The sequence below is a fragment of the Bos javanicus genome, chromosome 5, assembly GCF_032452875.1.
Source record: "Bos javanicus breed banteng chromosome 5, ARS-OSU_banteng_1.0, whole genome shotgun sequence".
Classification (NCBI taxonomy): Eukaryota; Metazoa; Chordata; class Mammalia; order Artiodactyla; family Bovidae; genus Bos; species Bos javanicus.
This window is the reverse complement of record NC_083872.1, coordinates 25,743,402-25,771,213: the sequence shown is the minus strand read 5'-3', so window position 1 is coordinate 25,771,213 and position 27,812 is coordinate 25,743,402. Positions and strand designations below refer to the sequence as shown.

General features: G+C 39.9%; 1 protein-coding gene across 1 annotated transcript; it reads left to right on the top strand.

Annotated features, from left to right (window-relative positions):
• The first annotated feature begins 275 nt into the window (after window positions 1–275).
• LOC133248647 (protein CDV3 homolog) lies at window positions 276–22,563 on the top strand. The gene is made up of 3 exons (XM_061419022.1): window positions 276–297; window positions 19,567–19,805; window positions 19,906–22,563. The coding sequence occupies exons 1-3, from the start codon at window positions 276–278 to the stop codon at window positions 20,653–20,655; spliced, it is 1,011 nt and encodes a 336-aa protein (XP_061275006.1). The 3' UTR covers window positions 20,656–22,563.
• The last annotated feature ends 5,249 nt before the right edge of the window (window positions 22,564–27,812 follow it).

Below are 27,812 nucleotides of genomic sequence, written 5' to 3'. Positions count from 1 at the left end.
CCTGGAAAATTTTCACAAGACACATTTAAATCCAGAGAGACCATATCAGTGTTTGGTGCTCTCTGTGTGACTGTCATCTGATCTTATCTGTATGTGCAGGATGGAAGCCATAGCTTGAAGAATGCTCAACAACAGAGGATGCTTCTTCAATCAGGCTGCTCTACTCTGCTTAATTCACTTTGAGGTGACTTAGGGCTGAGTAAGCTTTCAGAGTCTCTGAGAGGAGCACTGCTGATGTGAATAAATCAGGAAGGCTGGCTGTGGGGCTGGTAATCATGGTGTTGGTGGATGTACAAGGTAAGAGGAAGCCTAGAGGAGAAATTGATGGCTGTAAAATCTTTAATCTGGCAAACTCTTGAATTAAAGCCTGTGTCAGAATGAAGGGACTGACATTATGGTTTACAAGAGCCTCTGGCTGTGCTGTTGATTCTCCAGTGGTTTCTCTGAGTACTCACATTGCTGGCATTAATGTTGCCATTAATGCCAGGTTAGTTGGCATTTACTAACCCGGATTCTGGTCTGGCAGCTTAAGATTGGTGCCCTCTGCCTGTATAATGTCAGGATGTAGAATTGTGGAGTCAGAGTCTTGCCTTCCTCTGGGCCCTGAAAATTTCCTTTATGTACACCTTGCTCTCCAATTGACCATCATGAAGATGTTGGCACAATTTCCACTGATGGCAGTTTCCACCATCCTGGTTTCTGGCCATAAATAAAGATTATTATCTGGAAGTGAGGTCTGGAGGAACAGTACATCAAGATATGAACTCTGTGTAGACACGGTTTTGGGAGGGCCTAGAATGCTGGTCCCTCCTGTCCTCTACTCCACTCCCCTGTTCCATCACAATGGAGTTGCCTTTACACTTTGGGTTTTCCAAATTCAGTCAGATGTTTAGTCAGTTCTGACCTTTGAGCCCCGTTTCATGGTCAGAGGCTGCAAAATCTGTTTAAGAACATAAATCAGAGGTTTATTTCAGGAAAGCAAAAGTGACCACATACAATGCTTTTGTAAGATTTTATGTTATCTGTGGATGTTTCTGCCTTCAGCGTGTGCACCAAAGACTAGTTATTCATCTGTGGAAGTCTGCACCACTGCCTATGTTCTTCTTTCCACACCCAAAACTGGTGTTCAACTAACATACTATTTTTCATTTTTCTCTTTCAGAGGATACAACAGAAGTTCCTACTGATACTTCTCCTGATGAGTCTGTACTTGCATTTCATCTCCTTCCTGCAATGACCATTTATCCATCTCAACCTCATGTCAGAGCTTCCATGGGGGAGAGGTTATAAGGAATCCTAAGCACAAGCCTGGGAAAACCTTCTTCCTGATTCAAAAATTCATGATGAATATAGAAAATCTGCATATTTCTTACATGTTATTCAATAATATGAAGTCTCTGGCATGAATTTATATTAATTTTGGATCAGTCATTTATTTTTTCTATCAGGAAGGCCAAGAGAGTGTGATCTGAGCTTGTGGCCTGAGAATTTTGGGCAAGTTCATGTAAAAGTCTTTCTGATGACACTAAATTGAAGGGCTGATTATTTGACCAGTGAGTCAAACAGAGGCCAGTTTGTCCCAGAATGAAGCAGGAGAATGTACTTCACAAAAGTAGAACAGAAATGATGGCATTAGGACCACATGAAGGGGGTCAAGACATGTGCCATGTGGGGTTCAATTTGAAAAATTTCTCTCCTGCACAAGGCCTGAGTCAGCATGGCAAGAGTATGGGTATGGAGATGGTGTTGAGGTGGTTTTAGCTCACAGTTACGGGGTCTGACTCATATACATATACAGAGCTGTTTGTTAGAAGCTCTGTATATCTGTGTGCTCAGTTGTGTCCGACTCTTTTGTGACCCCATGGACTGTAGCCACCAGTCTCCTCTGTCCAAGGGATTTCCCAGGCAAGAACACTGGAGTGGGTTGTCACTTCCTTCTCCAGGGGATCTTCCCAACCCAGGAATTGAACCCACATCTACTGGGTCTCATGCATTGGAAGCAGATTCTTTAGCACTGTGCTACCTGAGAATCCCTAATGAAAGTGAAAGTCGCTCAGTCCTGTCCGAGTCTTTGCAACTCCATGGACTATCATGGAGTTCTCCAGGCCAGAATACTGGAGTGGGTAGCTTTTCCCCTTCTCCAGCAGATCTTCCCAACCCGGGAATCGAACCAGGGTCTTCTGCATTGCAGGCAGACTCTTTACCAACTGAACTATCAGGGAAGCCCTGTCAGTTCAGTTCAGTTCAGTTCAGTTGCTCAGTCGTGTCCAACTCTTTGCGACCCCATGAATCGCAGCACGCCAGGCCTCCCTGTCCATCACCAACTCCCGGAGTTCACCCAGACTCACGTCCATCGAGTCAGTGATGCCATCCAGCCATCTCATCCTCTGTCGTCCCCTTCTCCTCCTGCCCCCAATCCCTCCCAGCATCAGAGTCTTTTCCAATGAGTCAACTCTTCACATGAGGTGGCCAAAGTACTAGAGTTTCAGCGTTAGCGTCATTCCTTCCAAAGAAATCCCAGGGCTGATCTCCTTCAGAATGGACTGGTTGGATCTCCTTGCAGTCCAAGGGACTCTCAAGAGTCTTCTCCAACACCACAGTTAGCATCAATTCTTCGGCGCTCAGCCTTCTTCATAGTCCAACTCTCACATCCATACATGACCACAGGAAAAACCATAGCCTTGACGAGATGAACTTTTGTTGGCAAAGTAATGTCTCTGCTTTTGAATATGCTATCTAGGTTGGTCATAACTTTCCTTCCAAGGAGTAAGTGTCTTTTAATTTCATGGCTGCAGTCACCATCAGCAGTGATTTTGGAGCCCCCAAAATAAAGTCTGTTTCCCCATCTATTTCCCATGAAGTGATGGGACTGGATGCCATGATCTTTGTTTTCTGTATGTTGAGCTTTAAGCCAACTTTTTCACTCTCCACTTTCACTTTCATCAAGAGGCTTCTTAGTTCCTCTTCACTTTCTGCCATAAGGGTGGTGTCATCTGCATATCTGAGGTTATTGATATTTCTCCCAGCAATCTTGATTCCAGCTTGTGCTTCTTCCAGCCCAGCGTTTCTCATGATGTACTCTGCATATAAGTTAAATAAGCAGGGTGACAATATACAGCCTTGACGTACTCCTTTTCCTATTTGGAACCAGTCTGTTGTTCCATGTCCAGTTCTGTTGCTTCCTGACCTGCATACAAATTTCTCCCTGTAGGGAGAGATAAATAAAGGCAAGTTCCTTTTGAACATGGGGTTGGATGAGAGAGTCTTTGCTTATTTTTATTATTACCAGAGTATACCAATATTTCCTGCTATATCTAAGTGGCTCTCACAATTACTGCTATAGCAAATCGAGTCCCCCCAGAAAGTGAGAAAAATATGCCATCTTTTCATGTTGCAGTCTATGGGAAGAGATTTTACTGCATTCAAAGAAAAGAGCTACTATTACTCTAATCTGAGATGCCTTGTCTCATTCTTTCTTCACTTTTATTCACTTCTAAATTATTCCATAGGAAGTCATCACAACATCAGTCTAAAAGTTATTTTCCTTCTTGCTTCTCAGCAGTGGTCCCTGTGAACAGAGACACACGTGGATTTGGTCTTTTGTGCGCAGTCCCTGGAGCCAGTATTTGACTGTCTTTTTTCTCAGCCTCATTCCCCTTGGATGGAAACTTTAAACTCTCTGTGCCCCACCAAGAACAGGGCCAGGAAGAATGAGGAAAGAGGAGAGAGGGTAGCCAGGGTAAAGGTATGACAGAATTGGTGACATTTGCAGAGATGAATTCAAAATAAGAATTGCACGTCCAAGCTTTGGCAACACAATTTTGTTGCCTGAGGAAGAGTCAAATGTCTTGACTAGAATGTTTCTCCTAGTTTCAGCTTCTGATGCTGCTGCCTTGACTGCTGCTGCTCCCGCCACAACTGCTCCCACCATGACTACAGCTGCTGGCACCAAGAACACTCGAAATTGTCCCTTTTATTTTTTTAAGACCTCCCCCAGAAGTATTTTGTTTATTGGTCTCCTGGATTCCCTGTGTTACCTATTCTCACAATAGGCTACATTTTGGGGGCCAAGGAAGTCATGAGAAAAGCCATGTTCGAGGAGCCAGGAATTTGCAGTCTTTTGTTTACCAATTTTACCTACATGGCTCTTGAAATATTGGCATTTAATAGGAAAAAAATCATCTTCAGTAGAACCATTAAAGACCAAAATATGTGCCTCCATGTGGCTAGGTACCTCATTATGTTTGCTGTTTACCAGGAAATTCTTTGCTTCTTTAAAGAATTTTCCAGAAAGAGAAAACAACTTTACAATGAGGCTTACTTATGGCAGAAAGTTTTGAGTGTTATTCAGGCTATTTCTGGGAATGTGGAAATCTATTAAGGATCACAGTATAGTCCTTCTACTCCTGTTCATTTCTGCCTGTCCTTTAACATCCTGGTAAGATCAATGGCAAATATGGTTGATTTTGAATATTTGACAGGAAATATGGTATGAAATTCACAGTCATTATGTAAGTTAAATCTCACAGTAAGTCTGTGAAATAAATATTTTAAAGATGATGAAATAAAAAATTATAATAGAAAATTTTCCCCGAACACTGTACAGTAAGAAAAGGGATGGGTTTGTACATAAGCAATGAAAGTCCTGAGAAAACCTTTGAAATATTGCTTTATACTCTTTTAGTGCCTGAGCCAACGCTTGGCACACAAAGTTCTGTACTCAGAGAACCAGAGATGAGAAAATGAATAATTTTTTGATCAGAAGAAGGCTGGCTTGCTTTGTGTCACAGACCACAGAAAACTAACAAATATTGGTCTTTCTGTTTTCTCTAAACTTCCAGCCAAACTAGGCTTCCATTCAAGACTGCATGTCCAACTGTCTCTGGAACGTTTAGGTGTTTGTCTTCTGAGGATACAAATCTCATGTCTTTTTCACTCCACTGAATTCAGTGTCATTTGACATTTGTTAGTCTCCCTGCATATTCCAGGGAAGGAAGCCACACTCTTTCTCTTTTTTGGAATTCTCTTGATAATGTTTTTCTGTTTCAGATTGGTACCCATGGCTTCAGATAATTGTCTGCTGAGAGTTATTAGTGAGATGGAATCAACCTCAGCTTTCTGCATTTGATCTACTGGGTTGGGCCAGAATGTCCCTTGATTTGTTTTGATGCAACTGCTTTTCAGCACTATCATATCTCTCCTATTGCTAATCAGTTTATCTTTAGTCAAATAAAAAATAATAATGAGCAACATCAAAAGTACTATATTTCTAGGTGTTGGGTGGTGGTTGTCCCATAGTTTAGTCAATCCAAATGACAGGTACTTTGATTCTTACATAGTTCTTTCTTATGTTACTGTTCATAAATGTTTATCTAATTTGTTGAAACAAGACACAGTCCTTGCATATATCACTAGTGACTTGCGCTTTGTCTTAAGAGAATGCACTCATGAATATTTCCTAGGTACAAGTGTTCATTTTGATTCCATCAAACTCTACTATTAACTGACCTATACTTACTCTTGTATCTGTAGTGACTTTGCAGGTGAGGAAGAGGGAAGCGGTTGCTGAGGTCTAGAAACTGGCCCAATGCACGTGACTTTGGAATTTTTAGTGGTTGACCTGGTCTCACAGCTTGGAAATGGTGCTCTATAGTTGGACACAAACAATCTCACAAAATATCAACAGCATGAAAGGGCACACAGTGACCTTCATAATTTTGACCAACTTCTAAATTTCAGTACAGACAAAAACAAGATCAGTGTGTAAATCATAAAACAGTAACTATCACCTTCTACTATGTAATGAGTGACTGCAGTTTTATTAGCTCTTAAAGATTAGGCCTCACTCTAATCTCTTCTCCTCTAGATAAGGTTTATTAAGACACTCAGTCACAGCATTATTCCCTTAGAGTCACCAAGCCAAGAGGCCTGGTTCCCTAGACCCTTCCCCAAATCACTTCACACAGGCCCCAATCTTGAAATAAATCCTTTCTAACACACTTCAACTAAGGCACCTCTCTGTGATCCCCTATGGTTTATGTTCTCCTCATTGCAATGAGTACTAAACTCATACTTTTCCACTACAGCTGTATTTCTGGTAGTTTTTGGCTGGAGGGCCTAGATATCTGAATGCATAAGTGGGATGGACATTATATAAGAATAATGTGTGGTACCTTTGTCCTTTTCACTTTGGAAGTTTGTTGGATTTAATTATGCCCAATTTGGGGAATTTTGTTCAATGAGAACCTTTAGAACAGTCTGTACTCTATCAGTAAATTAAGCAGTGCAGAATTCAAGAAGTGCAACATTAATGCTCTGATTAAGGAAATAAGACCGAAATTTGATGTTTACTAAATCTCTTTTCTTTTTTAAAAGTAATTCTCTTCTACTTGTCCCTGCTGAGAATCATTGCTCACAGCACCACCAACGGGGTAGGCAGACCACCTAAGCTATGCCTCCTGCCCAACCCACAGACCTGCCTCTGTTGCTACCCCTTTGAGGAACCAAGCAAGTTCTCTTTGGAGTAAACAAGGGTACCTATTGTTTGTTTTCAATCCTGCCTGCTGCAGCATAAGCCCCAGTAAAGTCTTGGCTGCAACTCTGCTCTGGCCTCTTATTAATTTCTATTGAACCAAGGGCAGGTGTTGGTAAAAATATGAAAAAGGCTATTTAGGAAAAGTGACAATCCACGAGGGGTTGGTGAACCCTTATGTAGTTCACTAACACCTTCCCTTTCATAATAGTTTCTCAGTCCACCCAGGTACAATTTGCATTTTCACAGACTGAAATCTGTGTACTTTGCCTTGTATTGCCACAGGGATAGTTGAGTCTAATAGTATATTACCATAATCTAGTTAGATAAGATTTGGAGTTATAATCTTTAAAGTGAAATTAGTATATATCATGATGGTTGGTTTTAGTTAATGGTTTAGTTTATTTAGTTAATGGTTGGCTTTCTCAGAGGAATACACTCTAAAGAATTAAGACCTGTTTGGCACTGGTGAACAGAGGTTAAATTTAGGCAACAAAAACTACATGAGTCAGATTCTTCTCACAGACCATTTGACAAATAGTTGCTAGCTTCTCAGTGGTATTTGATAAAAGTAACTTCACCATTGAAGAGCATCAGACTATTCTGAGGCCCTTAATACCTATGGTTTCCTGACATATTCTAAATGATGGGAGTGCTGTGCTTAGTCGCTCGGCCGTGTCTGACTCTTTGAGACGCATGGACAGTAGCCTGATAGGCTCCTCTGTCCAAGGAATTCTCCAAGCAAGAATACTGAAGTGGGTAGCCATTTCCTTCTCCAAGGGATCTTCCTGATTCAAGGATCGAACCTGGGTCTCTTGTAGTACAGGCAGATTCTCTACCATCTGAGCTACCAGGGAAGCCCAAAAGAAGGGTGACAAAACAGCCAAATACTTGAGGCTGACATAGAAAACTTCATCAGAGAGTGGAAATTTATTTTTAAGTGTGTGCTAAGAATGAAATTTCAGGGACCAACCCCCACATACAGACAAGTTGTTACTTGTTGCTTGAAAAACAGGGATCTCAAAGAAATTCCCTGACCTCATTCCAAGTGGTCTAGGGCATAAAATGACTGGATTACCAATGGAAGTTCTTGAACTGAGGACAATGTTGCTGTTTGGAATTTGGTTTCAAACAGATCCTTGCAGATAGAAAAACACTGATGAAAGAAAGCAAGGGTAAATGTTTCCATTGTGTAGGGTTGAATGTTCCTTGTTTATCAGTGAAAAAGATTTTTAGGTTCCTGCCCTTTGGGAAGCATTTAGATATGATAGACAACAACAAAAAGAAATGAGGTAATAAAGAAAATGCATCCAATATTAACAGGAAAGTATTGGATTAATAATGGCTGTGGGTGAAAAGACCTTACGCTAGCAAGTGGATCATGCTGCTGCTGCTGCTGCTAAGTCGCTTCAGTCGTGTCTGACTCTGTGGGACCCCATAGACAGCAGCCCACCAGGCTCTCCCGTCCCTGGGATTCTCCAGGCAAGAATACTGGAATGGGTTGCCATTTCCTTCTCCGATGCATGAAAGTAAAAAGTGAAAGTGAAAGTGAAGTTGTGTCCGACTCTTGGCGACCCCATGGACATACTGCACCTCTATTGATAGCCCTGTGGTTCTAAAACTGGGTATAGGTACTGGGCACTCATGTGACTCTAGAATTTGCTTATCCTGTAAAGAAGCACCCTGGAGATGCAAATTGTGGAACAGCCAATTCATCATTTGTTTGGTCTACTTGGTTATATTTCTTTTCAAGTTATGAACTATACTGTTACCAAGAAGTACTATTTAATGTACAGAGTGATTAGGGGAATGACGATTTTTGATGAAATCTAGGTTTTCAACTCCCCCCCACCCCAAGAAATGTTTGTATTCCTTAAGTTTAGATAGACACACTTTTTGGTTTAATTCTAGGTATTCTATAATTTTAGTGTTTATGGTTAAGTGTTTAATTTTTGTGTACTGTATGAGACATGAATCATGTTTTTGTTATCATATTAGGTAATGCTGTGTTTTCCCAGCATAATTTGTTGAAAGACTTTCTTTCCTTCTATTGAATAGCCGTTTTAACATTTTTGTGAAAAAACCAATTAACTGAAAATGTGTGGATCTATTTTAGAATTCCCTATTCTGTTCCATTGTCCTACTTTTCTATCTTAGTGTCAATATCTAAATGACTTGATTAATATAGCAGTGTAAGTTGAGAAATCAGGTATGCTATTCCTGTAACTTTGTTCTTTTTAAAAAATTTTTTGGGGGAGAGGAGCCAAGATGGCAGAGGAGTAGGACGGGGAGAACACTTTCTCCCCCATAAATTCATCAAAAGAGCATTTAAAAGCCTAGTAAATTCCACAAAACAACTTCTGAATGCCGGCAGAGGACATCAGGCACCCAGAAAAGCAACCCAAGTCTTCGAAAGGAGGTAGGAAAAAATATAAAAGACAAAAAAAAGAGACAAAAGAGGGAGGGACGGAATTCCGTCCTGGGAAGGGAGTCTTAAAAGAGAGAAGTTTCCAAACATCAGGAAACCTTCTCACTGCCGAATCTGTGCCGAGCTTTGGAAGCACAGAGGGCAACATAACAGGGAGAAAAAATAAATAAACAATTAAAACTCACAGATTCCGAACCCTACGGTAACTCCCCCAGTGGAGAAGCAGCGCAGACTCCTGCACACGCCATTAGCAAGCGGGGGCTGGGCAGGGAGGCACGGCGTGGGCTGCATCGCTTAGAGTAAGAACCTGGCCTGAATACCCTGAGCGCTATCTGAGCGAAATAATCTGGGCTAGCAAACCAGACTGTAGGATATCTACCACGCGAAAAGCTAGCCCTAACCTAAGACACCGCCAGGCCTGCGCACGGAACAAAGGACTGAACAGAGATAGCCGGCTGCAGACCTTCCCCCTCCGCTGACACGCAGCCAGAGCCGGAAGGGGCAATCGCAGCCCCAGAGAGACATTATCTATAAAATTGTAAGCAGGCTTCTTTGCTAATTAAAACTTCTTGGGGGACTGGACGGTCAACATCTCCCTGAGAAGGTGCGCCGGTTGTACACCTAGATAACCGAGCGGCGGGGAGGCGAGAAGTCGCAGCAATCGCGCTCCCTAAACACCTCATCACCTGAGCTGCTCGGACCTGGGAAGGGCACAAAATGCAGGCCCAACCGAGTCTGCACCTCTGAGGACTACCCGAGTGCCTGAACCTGAGCGGCTTGGACCTGGGAGGTGCAGGCAGCCCAGGGCCGGCCACGGATGGTTCCTGGTGGAACAACCTACAGCCTGAGCAGTGTGGGCAGGGAGGCTACACGCGCCGTGAGCGGGGCAGACCCAGTGTGGCTGAGGCACTGCGAGCACATGCCAGTGCTACTTGTTTGCAGCATCACTCCCTCCCTCCCTCCCCACAGCGTGACTGAACAAGTGAGCCTAAAAAGAAAAAAAAAAAAAGTGTCCTCCACCATCCCCTTTGTGTCAGGGCGGAAACCAGACACTGAAGAGTCCAGCAAACAGAAGAAGCTATAACAGAGGGAACCGCCTTGGAAGCTACAGGCAATAGATTAAAACCCTGTGGTTCCTACCAACTACATAGGAAGGGGCCTATAGATCTTGAGAAATATAAGTCAGACCAAGGAACTAGCCAAAAATGAGCTGAACCCACAATACTCACAACAAAACCAGAGAAAATCCTCGATATATTTTTACTATTTTTACGATCATTCTTTCTTTTTTTTTTTAACTTAAAAAAAAAAATTAAGTCCTCTATTATTCCTTTACTTTTCACTTTTATAACCTATTACTTTGCAAAAAAAAAAAAAAAAAAAGACCCTATTTTTTTTTCTTCAGCAAACTCCATATATATATATTTTTATAATTTTTTGACCTGTTTTTTTTTTTCCTTCTTTTCTTTAACATTGTATTTTTGAAATTCCAAACTCTACTTTAGATTTTTAATTTTAGCTTTTTGGTATTTGTTATCAATTTTGTACCTATAGTTTTTTATAATTTCTGTGACTTTTTTTTTCTCTGTTTCTTTCTCTTCTTCTTTCATATAACATTGTATATTTGAAATTCCAAACTCTACTCTAGATTTTTAATTTATGCTTTTTGGTATTTGATATCAATTTTGTACCTGTATTTTCTTTATAATTTTTGCGACATTTTTTTTTCTCTCTTTCTTTTTCTTCTTCTTCTTTTTAACATTGTATTTTTGAAATTCCAAACTCTACTCTAGATTTTTAACTTTTGCTTTTTGGTATTAGTTATCAATTTTGTACCTATATTTTCTTTATAATTTTCACGACCTTGTTTGTTTTTGTTTGTTCATTTTTTTCTCTCTTTCTTTTCCTTCTTCTTTTCTTTAACATCATATTTTTAAACTTCCAAACTCTACTCTAGATTTTTAATTTTTGCTTTTATGTATTTGTTACCAATTTTGTACCTTTAAGAACCCAATCTTCAGTACCCATTTTTCACTAGGGAACGAGATAACTGGCTTGACTGCTCTCTCTCCCTTTGGACTCTCCTTTTTCTCCACCAGGTCGCCTGTGTCTCCTCCCTAACCCACTATTGATTCTACCTCATCTCATTTGGGTCACCTCTAACTCCCTCCTCCCTCTTATCTTCTCCACGTAACGCTGTGAACCTCTCTGGGTGACCCTCATGGTAGAGAAACTTTTCATCTTTAATGTAGATGTTTTATCAATGGTGCTGTACAGAAGGAGAAGTTTTGAAACTACTGTAAAAATAAGACCAATAACTGGAAGCAGGAGGCTTAAATCCAAACCCTGACTCCAGGGAACTCCTGACTCCAAGGAACATTAATTGACAGGAGCTCATCAAACGCCTCCATACCGACACTGAAACCAAGCACCACACAAAGGCCAACAAGTTCCAGGGCAAGACATACCAAGCAAATTCTCCAGCAACAAAGGAACACAGCCCTGAGCTTCAAGATACAGGCTGCCCAAAGTCACCCCAAAACCATAGACATCTCATAACTCATTACTGGACACTTCATTGCACTCCTGAGAGAAGAAATACAGCTCCACCCACCAGAACACCAACACAAGCTTCCCTAACCAGGAAACCTTGACAAGCCACCTGTACAAACCCACACACAGCGAGGAAACGCCACAATAGAGAGAACTCCACAAACTGCCAGAATACAGAAAGGACACCCCAAAATCAGCAATTTAAACAAGATGAAGAGACAGAGGAATACCCAGCAGATAAAGGAACAGGATAAATGCCCACCAAACCAAACAAAAGAGGAAGAGGGAGGGAACCTACCTGATAAAGAATTCCAAATAATGATAGTGAAATTGATCCAAAATCTTGAAATGGAATCACAGATAAATAGCCTGGAGACAAGGATTGAGAAGATGCAAGAAAGGTTTAACAAGGACCTAGAAGAAATAAAAAAGAGTCAATATATAATGAATAATGCAATAAATGAAATTAAAAACACTCTGGAGGCAACAAATAGTAGAATAACAGAGGCAGAAGATAGGATTAGTGAATTAGAAGATAGAATGGCAGAAATAAATGAATCAGAGAGGATAAAAGAAAAACAAATTAAAAGAAATGAGGACAATCTCAGAGACCTCCAGGACAATATTAAATGCTACAACATTCGAATCATAGGGGTCCCAGAAGAAGAAGACAAAAAGAAAGACCATGAGAAAATTCTTGAGGAGATAATAGTTGAAAACTTCCTTAAAATGGGGAAGGAAACAATCACCCAAGTCCAAGAAACCCAGAGAGTCCCAAACAGGATAAACCCAAGGCGAAACACCCCAAGACACATATTAATCAAATTAACAAAGATCAAACACAAAGAACAAATATTAAAAGCAGCAAGGGAAAAACAACAAATAACACACAAGGGGATTCCCATAAGGATAACAGCTGACCTTTCAATAGAAACTCTTCAAGCCAGGAGGGAATGGCAAGACATACTTAAATTGATGAAAGAAAATAACCTACAGCCCAGATTATTGTACCCAGCAAGGATCTCATTCAAGTATGAAGGAGAAATCAAAAGCTTTTCAGACAAGCAAAAGCTGAGAGAATTCTGCACCACCAAACCAGCTGTCCAACAAATACTAAAGGATATTCTCTAGACAGAAAACACAAAAACGGTGTATAAATTCAAACCCAAAACAATAAAGTAAATGGCAACGGGATCATACTTATCAGTAATTACCTTAAACGTAAATGGGTTGAATGCCCCAACCAAAAGACAAAGACTGGCTGAATGGATACAAAAACAAGACCCCTACATATGTTGTCTACAAGAGACCCACCTAAAAACAGGGGACACATACAGACTGAAAGTGAAGGGATGGAAAAAGATTTTCCATGCAAATAGGGACCAAAAGAAAGCAGGAGTAGCAATTCTCATATCAGATAAAATAGACTTTAAAACAAAGGCTGTGAAAAGAGACAAAGATGGTCACTACATAATGATCAAAGGATCAATCCAAGAAGAAGATATAACAATTATATATGCACCCAACACGGGCGCACCACAGTATGTAAGACAAATACTAACAAGTATGAATGGAGAAATGAACAATAACACAATAATAGTGGGAGACTTTAATACCCCACTCACACCTATGGATAGACCAACTAAACAGAAAATTAACAAGGAAACACAAACTTTAAACGATACAATAGACCAGTTAGACCTAATTGATATCTATAGGACATTTCATCCCAAAACAATGAATTTCACCTTTTTCTCAAGCGCACATGGAAGCTTCTCCAGGATAGATCACATCCTGGGCCATAAATCTAGCCTTGGTAAATTCAAAAAAATAGAAATCATTCCAAGCATCTTTTCTGACCACAATGCAGTAAGATTAGATCTCAATTACAGGAGAAAAAACTATTAAAAATTCCAACATATGGAGCCTGAACACCACGCTGCTGAATAACCAACAAATCACAGAAGAAATCAAAAAAGAAATCAAAATTTGCATAGAAACAAATGAAAATGAAAACACAACAACCCAAAACCTGTGGGACACTGTAAAAGCAGTCCTAAGGGGAAAGTTCATAGCAATACAGGCATACCTCAAGAAACAAGAAAAAAGTCAAATTAAATAACCTAACTCTATACCTAAAGCAACTAGAAAAGGAAGAAATGAAGAACCCCAGGGTTAGTAGAAGGAAAGAAATCTTAAAAATTAGGGCAGAAATAAATACAAAAGAAACAAAAGAGACCATAGCAAAAATCAACAAAGCCAAAAGCTGGTTCTTTGAAAGGATAAATAAAATTGACAAACCATTAGCCAGACTCATCAAGAAACAAAGGGAGAAGAATCAAATCAATAAAATTAGAAATGAAACTGGAGAGATCACAACAGACAACACAGAAATACAAAGGATCATAAGAGACTACTGTCAACAATTATATGCCAATAAAATGGACAATGTGGAAGAAATGGACAAATTCTTAGAAGAGTACAACTTTCCAAAACTCGACCAGGAGGAAATAGAAAATCTTAACAGACCCATCACAAGCACGGAAATTGAAACTGCAATCAAAAATCTTCCAGCAAACAAAAGCCCAGGTCCAGATGGCTTCACAGCTGAATTCTACCAAAAATTTAGAGAAGAGCTAACACCTATCCTGCTCAAACTCTTCCAGAAAATTGCAGAGGAAGGTAAACTTCCAAACTCATTCTATGAGGCCACCATCACCCTAATACCAAAACCTGACAAAGATCCCACAAAAAAAGAAAACTATAGGCCAATATCACTGATGAACATAGATGCAAAAATCCTTAACAAAATTCTAGCAATCAGAATCCAACAACACATTAAAAAGATCATACACCATGACCAAGTGGGCTTTATCTCAGGGATGCAAAGATTCTTCAATATCCGCAAATCAATCAATGTAATACACCACATTAACAAATTGAAAAATAAAAACCATATGATTATCTCAATAGATGCAGAGAAAGCCTTTGACAAAATTCAACATCCATTTATGATAAAAACTCTCCAGAAAGCAGGAATAGAAGGAACATACCTCAACGTAATAAAAGCTATATATGTCAAACCCACAGCAAACATTATCCTCAATGGTGAAAAATTGAAAGCATTTCCTCTAAAGACAGGAACAAGACAAGGGTGCCCACTTTCACCATTACTGTTCAACATAGTTTTGGAAGTTTTGGCCACAGCAATCAGAGCAGAAAAAGAAATAAAAGAAATCCAAATTGGAAAAGAAGAAGTAAAACTCTCACTATTTGCAGATGACATGATCCTCTACATAGAAAACCCTAAAGACTCCACCAGAAAATTACTAGAACTAATCAATGATTATAGTAAAGTTGCAGGATATAAAATCAACACACAGAAATCCATTGCATCCCTATACACTAATAATGAGAAAACAGAAAGAGAAATTAAGGAAACAATTCCATTCACCATTGCAACGGAAAGAATAAAATACTTAGGAATATATCTACCTAGAGAAACTAAAGACCTATACATAGAAAACTATAAACACTGGTGAAAGAAATCAAAGAGGACACTAACAGATGGAGAAATATACCATGTTCATGGATTGGAAGAATCAATATAGTGAAAATGAGTATACTACCCAAAGCAATTTATAGATTCAATGCAATCCCTATCAAGCTACCAGCAGTATTCTTCACAGAGCTAGAACAAATAATTTCACAATTTGTATGGAAATACAAAAAACCTCGAATAGCCAAAGTGATCTTGAGAAAGAAGAATGGAACTGGAGGAATCAACTTACCTGACTTCAGGCTCTACTACAAAGCCACAGCTATCAAGACAGTATGGTACTGGCACAAAGACAGAAATATAGATCAATGGAACAAAATAGAAAGTCCAGAGATAAATCCACGCACATATGGACACCTTATCTTTGACAAAGGAGGCAAGAATATACAATGGATTAAAGACAATCTCTTTAACAAGTGGTGCTGGGAAATCTGGTCAACCACTTGTAAAAGAATGAAACTAGAACACTTTCTAACACCATACACAAAAATAAACTCAAAATGGATTAAAGATCTCAATGTAAGACCAGAAACTATAAAACTCCTAGAGGAGAACATAGGCAAAACACTCTCTGACATACATCACAGCAGGATCCTCTATGACCTACCTCCCAGAGTAGTGGAAATAAAAGCAAAAATAAATGGGACCTAATTAACCTTAAAAGCTTCTGCACATCAAAGGAAACTATTAGCAAGGTGAAAAGGCAGCCTTCAGAATGGGAGAAAATAATAGCAATTGAAGCAACTGACAAACAACTAATCTCAAAAATATACAAGCAACTCCTACAGCTCAACTCCAGAAAAATAAATGACCCAATCAAAAAATGGGCCAAAGAACTAAATAGACATTTCTCCAAAGAAGACATGCAGATGGCTAACAAACACATGAAAAGATGCTCAACATCACTCATTATCAGAGAAATGCAAATCAAAACCACTATGAGGTACCATTACACACCAGTCAGAATGGCTGTGATCCAAAAGTCTACAAGTAATAAATGCTGGAGAGGGTGTGGAGAAAAGGGAACCCTCTTACACTGTTGGTGGGAATGCAAACTAGTACAACCACTATGGAGAACAGTGTGGAGATTCCTTAAAAAACTGGAAATAGAACTGCCTTATGATCCAGCAATCCCACTGCTGGGCATACACACTGAGGAAACCAGAAGGGAAAGAGACACGTGTACCCCAATGTTCATCTCAGCACTGTTTATAATAGCCAGGACATGGAAGCAACCTAGATGCCCATCAGCAGATGAATGGATAAGAAAGCTGTGGTACATATACACAATGGAGTATTACTCAGCCATTAAAAAGAATACATTTGAATTAGTTTTAATGAGGTGGATGAAACTGGAGCCTATTATACAGAGTGAAGTAAGCCAGAAAGAAAAACACCAATACAGTATACTAATGCATATATATGGAATTTAGAAAGATGGTAACAATAACCCTGTGTACGAGACAGCAAAAGAGACACTGATGTATAGATCAGTCTTATGGACTCTGTTGCAGAGGGAGAGGGTGGGAAGATTTGGGAGAATGGCATTGAAACATGTATAATATCATGTATGAAACGAGTGGCCAGTCCAGGTTCGATGCCTGATACTGGATGCTTGGGGCTAGTGCACTGGGACGACCCAGAGGGAGGGTATGGGGAGGGAGGAGGGAGGAGGGTTCAGGATGGGGAACACAGGTATACCTGTGGCAGATTCATTTTGATATTTGGCAAAACTAATACAATATTGTAAAGTTTAAAAATAAAATAAAATTTAAAAATAAATAAATAAAGTTTTGTTCTCTGAAATATTTTAATATGTCATTTAGACTTTGGAATCTATTCGCAAATTTTAACAAAAAAATGTCTTCTGAAATGTTGACTGGGATCAAATTGAAGATATAGATAAATGAGTATTTAAAACTATTATTTCTTCAATGACATGAACATAATATATCTATGTGTGTTTCAGGTTTTTTGATTTCTGTCATTGAATATTTCTAATATTCACTGTAGAATTCTCACTTATTTTGTGATAAATTTATCCATCAATAATTATGTATTATTGATGCTGTTTTAAATAAGTTTTTGAAATTTTCAATATCCAAATGATCATAATAATATGTGGAAATACATTTTGATTTTATATATTGATATTCTGTCATATGATCTTCATTTGCTTATCATTTCTAGCACATATTTGTGTATGTGTGTGTGTGCTTGTGTGTGTGTGCATGTGTGTGTGTGTGTGGTTATACATGTGCACAACGATGTTATCTGCATGTAAAAACAGTTTACTTATTTCTGAGCTTTTTATATTTCCTTTCCCCCCTGCTTCTTGCATTGCCTAGGACCTCAGAAAGACATTCAATACAAGTAATAAGAACAGACATCCTTCAGTTTGGTTCAGTTCATTCGCTCAGTTGTGTCTGACTCTTTGTGACCCCATGAACCACAGCATGCCAGGCCTCCCTGTCTATAATTTCTGATTTTAGGGGAAAATATCAGTTCTTCTCCACTATATATATTATTAGTTGCAGTATTTTGTAGATAGTATATATCAGAATGAAGAAATCTTTGTTTATTCGTAGTTTAAAGTGACAAAAGGGAAGAATCTAAAACCAAGAATACTATACCTGGCAAAGTTCTCATTCAGATTTGATGAGGACCAAAAGTTTTACATACAGGCAAAAGCCTAAAGAGTTCAAAAACCCCAAATCATTTGTAAAAGAAGCATTAAAGGGATTTCTCTAAGGAAAAAAGAAAAGGCCACAATTAGAAACAAGAAAATTTTGAAAGGAAAAGTTCATTAGTAAAGGTAAATATACATGTAGTAAATTAACCTCTTATGAAACCTAGTAGGTAGGTAAAAAGGCAAAAGTACATTAAAAGGACCATACATCATGATCAAATATTTGCAAACAATGCTACCAATAAGGGATTAATTTCCAAAATATACAAATAGTTCATATAGCTTAATATAAAAAAATACCAACCCAATCAAAAAAGGGGCAATGTCTAAATAGGCATTTCTCCAAAGAAGATATACAGATGGCCAATAGGCACATGAAGTGATGCTCAATATCACTAATTAATAGGGAAATGCAAAATAAAACTACAATGAGGTATCACCGCACACCTCACACATTTTGACCAGTCAAAATGGTCATCATTAAAAAGTCTGCAAGTAATAAATGCTGGAGAGGGTGTGGAGAAAAAAGAACCCTTTTACACTGTTGGTGGGAATGTAAATTGGTGCAGCCACATGAAAAACCATATGGAAGTTCTTTAGAAAGCTAAAAATAGAGTTATCATATGATCCAGCAATCCCACTCCTGGGTATATATCTGAGAAAACTCTAATTTGAAAAGATACCTGTACACCAATGTTCATAGTAGCACTACTTACAATAGCCACATCATGACAGCAACTGAAGTGTTCACTGACAAATGAATGGATAAAGGAGAAGTGGTATATATATATATATATATATATATATATATATATATATACACACACATGAATATCACTCAGTCCTAAAAAGAATTAAATAATGCTAGTTGCAGCAACATGGATGGACTTAAGAGATTACCATATTAAGTGAAGTAAGTCACACAGAGAAAGACAAACATCGTATGTTATCATTTATGTGTGGATATGATACAAATAAAGTTATTTTCAAAACAGAAATAGACTCAAGACATAGAAAAACTTATGGTTACCAAAAGGGATAGTGGGGACAAAGGGAGATAAATGAGGAGATGGAGATTAACATAAACACAATAAAATGTATGAAATACCTAAACCATAAGACCTATATATAGCACAGGGAACTATACTCAATATTTTATAATAACCTATAATGGGAAAAAATCTGAAAAAGAATATCACTTTGCTGAGCACTTGAAATACAACATTGTAAATTTACTATATTTTAAGTAAAGCTGGACTAGAGAAGAAAAAAAAAAGAAAAACCATATGATCATGTCAAAAGTTGCAGAAAAAGCTTGAACAATATTAAATATACATATATGGTAAAAACCCTCATGCAAGTAGGTAGAGAGGGAACAGCTCTCAAAATAAGTGGGCTATATATGATAAGCCAGCCTACATCTGATAGCATACTCAGTGATGAAAAGGTGAAAACAGTTCTTCTAAGATAAGGAACATGACAAGATTGCCCACACTCATCACTATTATTCAACATAGTATTGAAAGTTCTGGCCACATCAATCAGGCAACAAAAGGAAATGAAAGAAATCCAAATTGGGGAGGAAGAAGTAAAATTATCACTATTTGCGGATGACATGATACTATACATAGAAAATCTTAAAGACACCAGCAAAAAAAAAAAAAAAAAAACTAGAAACTACTAGAGCTCTTCAATGAATTCCATAAAGGTACAGAATAAAAATTAATATCAACTTCTGCACGCGCCGCCGCTAACCCAGCACTCTCGCCGGAGCCTCTGGCCCGCGCGTTCCTTTTTCCCTCCAGCTGTGGAGCGGGCGGGATCCTGCACTGTGATCGCGGCAGCAGCTGCAGCCCGGGCGGCCTCCGGCGGCGGCAGCGGCACGCGAGCCCCTAGGAGGACCGTACCACCGTCCGCCAGCAGGCGCGGGGCGGGGGGCCGGTCGCCCCGCTGCACACGCCTCAGCGACCCCGCGGGACTGAGGCGTCGCCGCGCCCGGGATCTTGAGTGCCGATCCGGCCTCGACCCCGAGCTCGGAGCCTCGGTGGGCCTGGCCCGCCGCCGGCCCCACCCATCTGGGCCAAGGAGGCCGCGGCCATGGCTGAGACGGAGGAGCGGAGCCTAGACAACTTTTTCGCCGAGAGATAAAAAGAAGAAGGAGGAGCGGAGCAACCGGGCGGCGAGCGCAGCGAGCGCGGCGGGAGGCGCTGGCGGGAGGCGCTGGCGGGAGGCGCTGGCGGGAGGCGCTGGCGGGAGGCGCTGGCGGGAGGCGCTGGCGGGAGGCGCTGGCGGGAGGCGCTGGCGGGAGGCGCTGGCGGGAGGCGCTGGCGGGAGGCGCTGGCGGGAGGCGCTGGCGGGAGGCGCTGGCGGGAGGCGCTGGCGGGAGCAGCGGAGCCACGGGCGCGGCGGGCGGTGGGGCGAGCGCAGGGACCCGGATGGGCGATAGCAGGACCGCGGGCGTAGGGGCCACTGGCCCTGGGGCCGCCACCAAGGTTGTGACAAAGGAGGAAGATGAGTGGAAAGAATTTGAGCAAAAAGAGGTTGATTACAGTGGCCTAAGAGTTCAAGCAATGCAAATAAGTGAAAAGGAAGAAGATGAAGTTGAAAAGAGAGAAGATCCAAGTGATAATTGGGAAGAAGGTGGAGGTGGTGGTGGTGGTGTAGAAAAGTCTTCAGGCCCTTGGAATAAAACTGCTCCGGTACAAGCACCTCCTGCTCCAGCAGTTGTTACAGAAACCCCAGAACCGACAATGACTAGTGGCGTGTATAGGCCTCCTGGAGCTAGGTTGACCACAACAAGGAAAGCACCACAAGGACCACCAGAAATCTATAGTGATACGCAGTTCCCATCCCTGCAGTCCCCTGCCGAGCATGTAGAAAGTCGGAAATACTGAGCCTTCGTAAGGGTTGACTACCTCAGATTTGCTGCACTCATTGTGGACTTCATGTGGATCACAACTTCTGGATAAGAAGGTTATAGCTATTAAGTATCGATGTGAAACTTGAAACCAGTTCTACTGGATTCCTATCAGAAATCCTGCAGAAAGTCAGCCATCTGGGTTCTGATCTGCTGTAAAAGATGAAGATTTAAGTGACCTTAATTAACCTGTCCTGTGCCCCATCTATAAGGAATACTCTGAGGTGGACTGTGGCTGGATTAGACTTCCTAGAACATGCCACTCTCAAAAGAACTGATGTGCTTGGAAAATCTGTAGGGCTCTGATTTATAATTTAAAACTTTGAGTTGTATTCTGAGGTAACCACAAATTAAATTCAACCAAACTTTGGTCACCAAGTGGGGAAAGGGGTAGGAGGGAAGAAGCTTATTTCTTTTAGTAATTTTTTATTTGGGTAATGCTTTTTCTGTGTTCCATATTAAGGCTTTTTTTTTTTTTTGCTATCACTTGGAATAGTTGTTTTACAGAGCGTATTGCTTAGCTCAGTAACCTGAAGTATGCATTGGAATTGTGAAATGTCTCATGAATTTGCCAATCTCTAGAGTGGAACCAAATGGCCTTTAATGTAAAGGGCAGTAAATGCAGGGGGCTCTACTTCAGGTGCTGCTAAAGCCTCCTCTAATCAGGTCTAAATTGTATAGTAAACTGGTGGAAAGACTTTGTTTAGTTTCTGCTCAGGCCAAGGGAGTCACTGTCCTGTCCTTACAAATTCAAAGCAGTAAGAGCAGAACCTCAACCTGAAACACACTTAAGTTTCACAGATCTTGCATGATCTTTGACAATAATTCCAGATGCACTTGTGCCCAAACATTTAAGATGTTAGGTATTCTGTAGATGCAGTGATTGTCCCAGCCTAGCTTTGGTATCAACCTTCTGGTATGTCTTTAAGTTGATCATTTGGAGAGTCAGGGGCGAAAGACAGGTGATGTAGCACTTCTGTTTTTAATAATTACAGCTTAAACTATCCAGTAATTTTTAGTCCTGAAAAGGGACACCAGGATGCTACCCAGGATTACTGAAAAGTCTTTACATCTAATGAGATAGTCTGGTAATTTCCTAGTTTTGTATCTTCGGTAGAAATATTTCAAAGTGGCATGTGACTGCTTGATGCAGAGTCTGGGTTTCTCTATAATAAAATCCCTTTGCCAAATGTAGGAGTTGCAGACTTGCTACTGGCAAGAGTGAAGCAAATGGGTGAGTAAAACTATCCTGTTGTGGGGGCATTTTCCTCTAGGAGTTGAGTCTTGATAAAAGTGTCAATGCAGGAATCCCACTCCCGGGAAGCGAACAGAATCACCTGATGGGACCTGCAAAGTGTATCTGGGCAATAATGTTGGAGTTACTTGAGGTGGCAGGCAGGATGCCTGTGTTCTGATGTGCTTGGGTGAGTAGCTGAGCCAGCCAAGGAGAGGTTGGATGATTGAAAAACAAAGGATTCTTGGTTAATCTGAAGACATCATACGGGAAACAAAAATCTTTTAACAAATAATCTCTTGGACCTTGAGCCACATAAATCCCCTGAAAAGTGCATTTTTTTCCAGCAAAATTTTGTTGGGGGTTATGTTATTGAGGAACTGAGATGAATATATGGGAAAAGTTATTTAATGGCATAGAAATCTAAAGACCTGCAAGGAGACTTAAAAATCCCAACCCTTGTTACAACTTTTTAAAAGATATGTGGAATTATCAAAGTGCACATGAATCAAGTTTAAATATGCTGTATGATGGGTGGATGAGGCTGTCCATTGTACCATTTCTTTCTTTGAATTCTCAGGCATGGTTTAGCAGTGCAAAAACTATGTGTCATTAAAAAATTCAATAAAAAGTAAATATATGGAAAAAAAATTAATATCAGAAATGTCTTGTATATCTATGTACTAACCATCAACTACATAAGAGAAAGTAAAGAAACCATCCCATTTACAATCACATTAAAAGGAATAAAATACCTATGAATAAGAGGTAAATGACCTGAAAAGAACTGAAGATGACAAAAACAGACTGAAAGATACATCATACTAATGGGTTGAAAGAATTAATACTGTTAAAATAACCATGCTCTCCAACTTTAGGTGGTACTTCATACCTATAGTTACCAAATCAGTACAGTACTGACACCAAAACTGATACGTAAACCAATGGAACAGAGCAGATTGCCCCAAAATCAACTCACATACTTATGGTCAATTAACATTCAACAAAGGTGACAAGAATAAACAATGGAGAAAAGACAGTCTCTTCAATAAGTTCAGTCCAGTCGCTCAGTCATGTCCGACACTTTGCGACACCATGAACTGAAGCACGTCAGGCCTCCCTGTCCACCACTAACTCGTGGAGTCCACCCAAACCCATGTCCATTGAGTCGGTGATGCCATCCAACCATCTCATCCTCTGTTGTCCCCTTCTCCTCCTGCCCTCAATCTTTCCCAGAATCAGGGTCTTTTCCAATGAGTCAGTTCTTTGCATCAGGTGGCCAAAGTTTTGGAGTTTCAGCTTCAACAGCAGTCCTTCCAATGAACACCCAGGACTGATCTCCTTTAGAATGGACTGGTTGGATCTCCTTGCAGTCCAAGGGACTCTCAAGAGTCTTCTCCAACACCACAGTTCAAAAGCATCAATTCTTTGGTGCTCAGCTTTCTTCACAGTCCAACTCTCACATCCATACATGACCACTGGAAAAACCATAGCCTTGACTAGATGGACCTTTGTTGACAAAGTAATGTCTCTGCTTTTTAATATGCTGTCTAGGTTGGTCATAACTTTCCTTCCAAGGAGTGTCTTTTAATTTCATGGCTGCAATCACCATCTGCAGTGATTTTGGAGCCCAGAAAAATAAAGTCAGCCACTGTTTCCACTGTTTCCCCATCTATTTGCCATGAAGTGATAGGACCAGATGCCATGATTTTAGTTTTCTGAATGTTAAGCTTTAAGCCAACTTTTTCACTCTCCTTTTTCACTTTCATCAAGAGGCTCTTTAGTTCTTCTTCACTTTCTGCCATAAGTGGTGCTAGGAAAACTGGACAGCTGCATGGAAAAGAATGAAACTTGAACATTTTATCACACCCTATATAGATACAAACTGAAAATGGATTAAAGACATAAATGTAAGATTGTGAACCATAAAACTTCTAGAATAAAACATTAGCAAAACAAAATTCTGACATAAATTGTAACAACACTTTTCTGGATCTGTTTCCCAAAAGAAACAAAAACAAAATAAATAACTTGGATCTAATTAAAATAAATAAGTTGGACCTAATTTAGGTTCAATTAAAGTTGGACCTAAAAGCTTTTGCATAGCAAATGAAACCATTGCAGAGTGAAAAGAGAAGCTGATGAATGAAAGAAAATATTTATAAATGAAATGACTGATACAGTGTTAACATCCAAAATATATAAACAGCAAATACAAGTCAATCTCAAAAAAAAAAAAAAAAAAAAAAACCAACAACAACAAATTACAAAATGGGTGGAAGACCTAATTAGACATTTTTTCCAGTGAAGACATACAGATGGCCAACAGTCTAATGAAAAGATCCTCAACTTTGTAAACAGTCAGAAAAATGCAAATCAAAACCACAATGAAATATCATTTCACTTCTGTCAGAATAGCTATTGTCAAAAGATGGCAAATAATAAATGTTGATGCAGATGTGGAGAAGAGGCAACCCTAGTACACTGTTGGTGGGGATGTAAATTGGTTCAGCCAGTGCAGAAAACAGTATCAAGGGCTCAAAAAACCTAATAATGAACTTCAACGATCCAGCAATTCCACTCCTGGGTATATATCAAAAGAATATAAAAACACTAACTTAAACAGATACAGGCAACCCAATGTCCACAGCAGCATTACTCACAATAGCTAATATATAGGAGGAACCTAAGGTTCCATCAAGAAACGACTGATAAAGAGAATGTGGTGTATATCTACAATGAAATATGACTCAGTTGTAAGAAAGAATGAAAGTTTGTCATTTGTAGCAACATGGATGGTTCTGGAGGGTAATATGCTTAGTGAAATAAGTCAGACAGAGAAAGCCAAATACTGTATGCTATCACTTAATTGTGGAATCTAAAAAATAAAATTAACTAGTGTTCTTGCCTGGAGAATCCCAGAGATGGGGGAGCCTGGTGGGCTGCCATCTATGGGGTTGCACAGAATCGGACACGACTGAAGCAACATAGCAGCAGTAGCAGCAGCAGTGATTATACAAAGGATAAACAGACTCACAGTTATAGAGAACACACTATTGGTTACCATTTAAGTGACAGAAGGTGGTAGGGGCAACAGAGGGAAAGGGGATTAAGAGGTTTAAACTACTAAATATAAAATAAATAAGCTACAAGGTATATTGTTTACCTTGGGAATAAGTTCAATATTTTATAACTGTAAACTGAGTATAACATATAAAAATTTGGAGTCACTTTGTTATACATCTTAAAGTAATGTAATATTATAAATCAAATATACCTCAATAAAAAAATTAAAAAAAATAAACGTGTCCTTGAAGTTTTACTATGAATTACTCTCAACCCAGAATCTATTCCTCTTATCAAATCTCCAACCCCCTTTTCTTAATAATAGTGCTGAATAATTCAATAATAATTTCAGATAAAAATTAACAGAATATCCAAGTACCTGGCTCAGGTTTTTGAATAAGTACTTGACTGTGTGCAAAGTAAATATCCAGCAAGTGTGATGATGGAAGATTAAGGTAAATGTTAGGATAGAGACAGGCGAGCAGGAACAAACTGTATACAGAATGAAACTGTCCTCAGGCTTCAGGAAGGACACTCTTGTAGTAGAATTTTTGTCAGATATGCAGGAGGGTAATCTGATTCTCAAAGACAGAGAGTAAATGTGAGGGATGAGGGGGCTGATGAGGAAAAAGAATGCTTATCTAAGTATTCTAGAGTAAACCACACAGTATTGTGAAGGATATTTTCCCGAGGTGTCAGTCCTGGTGTGTAATTATTTTCAGATTTTCAGGAAGGGAGTTTGGGAAGCCTGAGAATGTTGTACAGCCTGTAAAATTTATGCAACTATAATAAAGGCAATGTGTAAAAATAGTTTAGATGAGGGTAAAGGATGATACTGAGTGAGATAATAAGACTTGTAAAAAGAAATAAGAAGATACTAAGAAAAACAAAACAAAACATAATGAAGAAGAAACAGTGGCATATTCCCAGAGAGACAGAAAAAAAAGTAAAGTGTGAACAATGGGGATAACACTTGTCTGATTGCTTTACTTCAGGAAAGAGTATTTTGTGGTTTGTTCTGGGTTTCTAGAGTGGAGCAGCCATTCAAAATTCATGGGAGCAAGAGTTGCACTTAGGGAGAACAAGATGGCAGAGAAGTAGGTGTAAATGGATTACATCTCTCTCCACAGATACATCAGGAATACACCTTCAGACACAGAAGTGCATGCAGAACATCAGCTGAGAGCAGACAGGAGTACCTGACCAGTGGAAAAGAATAGATCAGATCAGATCAGATCAGTTGCTCAGTCGTGTCCGACTCTTTGCGACCCCATGAATCGCAGCACGTCAGGCCTCCCTGTCCATCACCAACTCCCGGAGTTCACCCAGACTCACGTCCATCGAGTTAGTGGTGCCATCCAGACATCTCATCCTCTGTCATCCCCTTCTCCTCTTGCCCCCAATCCCTCCCAGCATCAGAGTCTTTTCCAGTGAGTCAACTCTTCACATGAGGTGGCCAAAGTACTGGAGTTTCAGCGTTAGCATCATTCCTTCCAAAGAAATCCCAGGGCTGATCTCCTTCAGAATGGACTGGTTGTATCTCCTTGCAGTCCAAGGGACTCTCAAGAGTCTTCTCCAACACCACAGTTCAAAAGCATCAATTCTTCGGTGCTCGGCCTTCTTCACAGTCCAACTGTCACATTCATACATGACCACAGGAAAAACCATGGTCTTGACTAGCCGGACCTTTGTTGGCAAAGTAATGTCTCTGCTTTTGAATATGCTGTCTAGGTTGGTCATAACTTTCCTTCCAAGGAGAACCACACAAAACTCGAGATCAAGCCCTGAGCCTTTGGAGTGGGAGCACTGACTCAAAGACCCTAGACTACCACAGAACTAACCCTAGGGAGTATCTCACCAATAGTGAGAACTCACACAAAGGAAACCACTTGAATACAAGACCCGGCATCACCCAACCACCAGTAGCACCCTGTGCAGGACGCCTCATCTAAACGACAAAACAAAAATACAAACCCAATCATCAGCAGACAGGATTACCACCTCACTCAGCCTTGTCCATTAGAAGGGAAAAAAAAAAAGAGTTCGGCACAAATCTCACCCTATACAAACCTCACACAAACCACTGGACCAACCTTATGAGGGCAGAAACCAAAAGGAAGAAAGAATTCAGCCTTCTTCAAGGAAAGAATTCATCTTCCTTGAAGCCTGGGAAAAGGAGACCTCAAACACAATAAGTTTAAAAAAAAAAAGATGAAAAGGCAGAGAAATACTATACAAATGAAAGAACAAACTAGAAACATAGAAGTCCAAATAAATGAAGAGGAAATAGGAAAACTACCTGAAAAAGAATTCAGAATAATGACAGTAAAGATGATCAAAAACCTTGAAAACAAAATGGAGAAAATGCAAGAATCAGTTAACAAAGACCTAGAAGAATTAAATAATAAACATACGGAGACAAACAACACAATTACTGAAATTAAAAATACTCTAGAAGGAATCGGAGAAGGCAATGGCACCCCACTCCAGTACTCTTGCCTGGAAAATCCCATGGATGGAGAAGCCTGGTGGGCTGCCGTCTATGGGGCCGCACAGAGTCAGACATGACTGAAGTGACTTAGCAGCAGCAGCAGCAGCTAGAAGGAATCAATAGCAGAATATCTGAAGCAGAATGAGTCAGTGAGCTGGAAGATAAAATAGTGGAAATAACTTCTGAAGAGCAGAATAAAGTAAAAAGAATGAAAAGAACTGAGGACAGTCTCAGAGACCTCTGGGACAATATCAAAGGCACCAACATTAGAATTATAGGGTTCCCAGAAGAAGAAGAGAAAAAATAAGGGTATGAGAAAACTTTTGAACAGATTAGTTGGAAA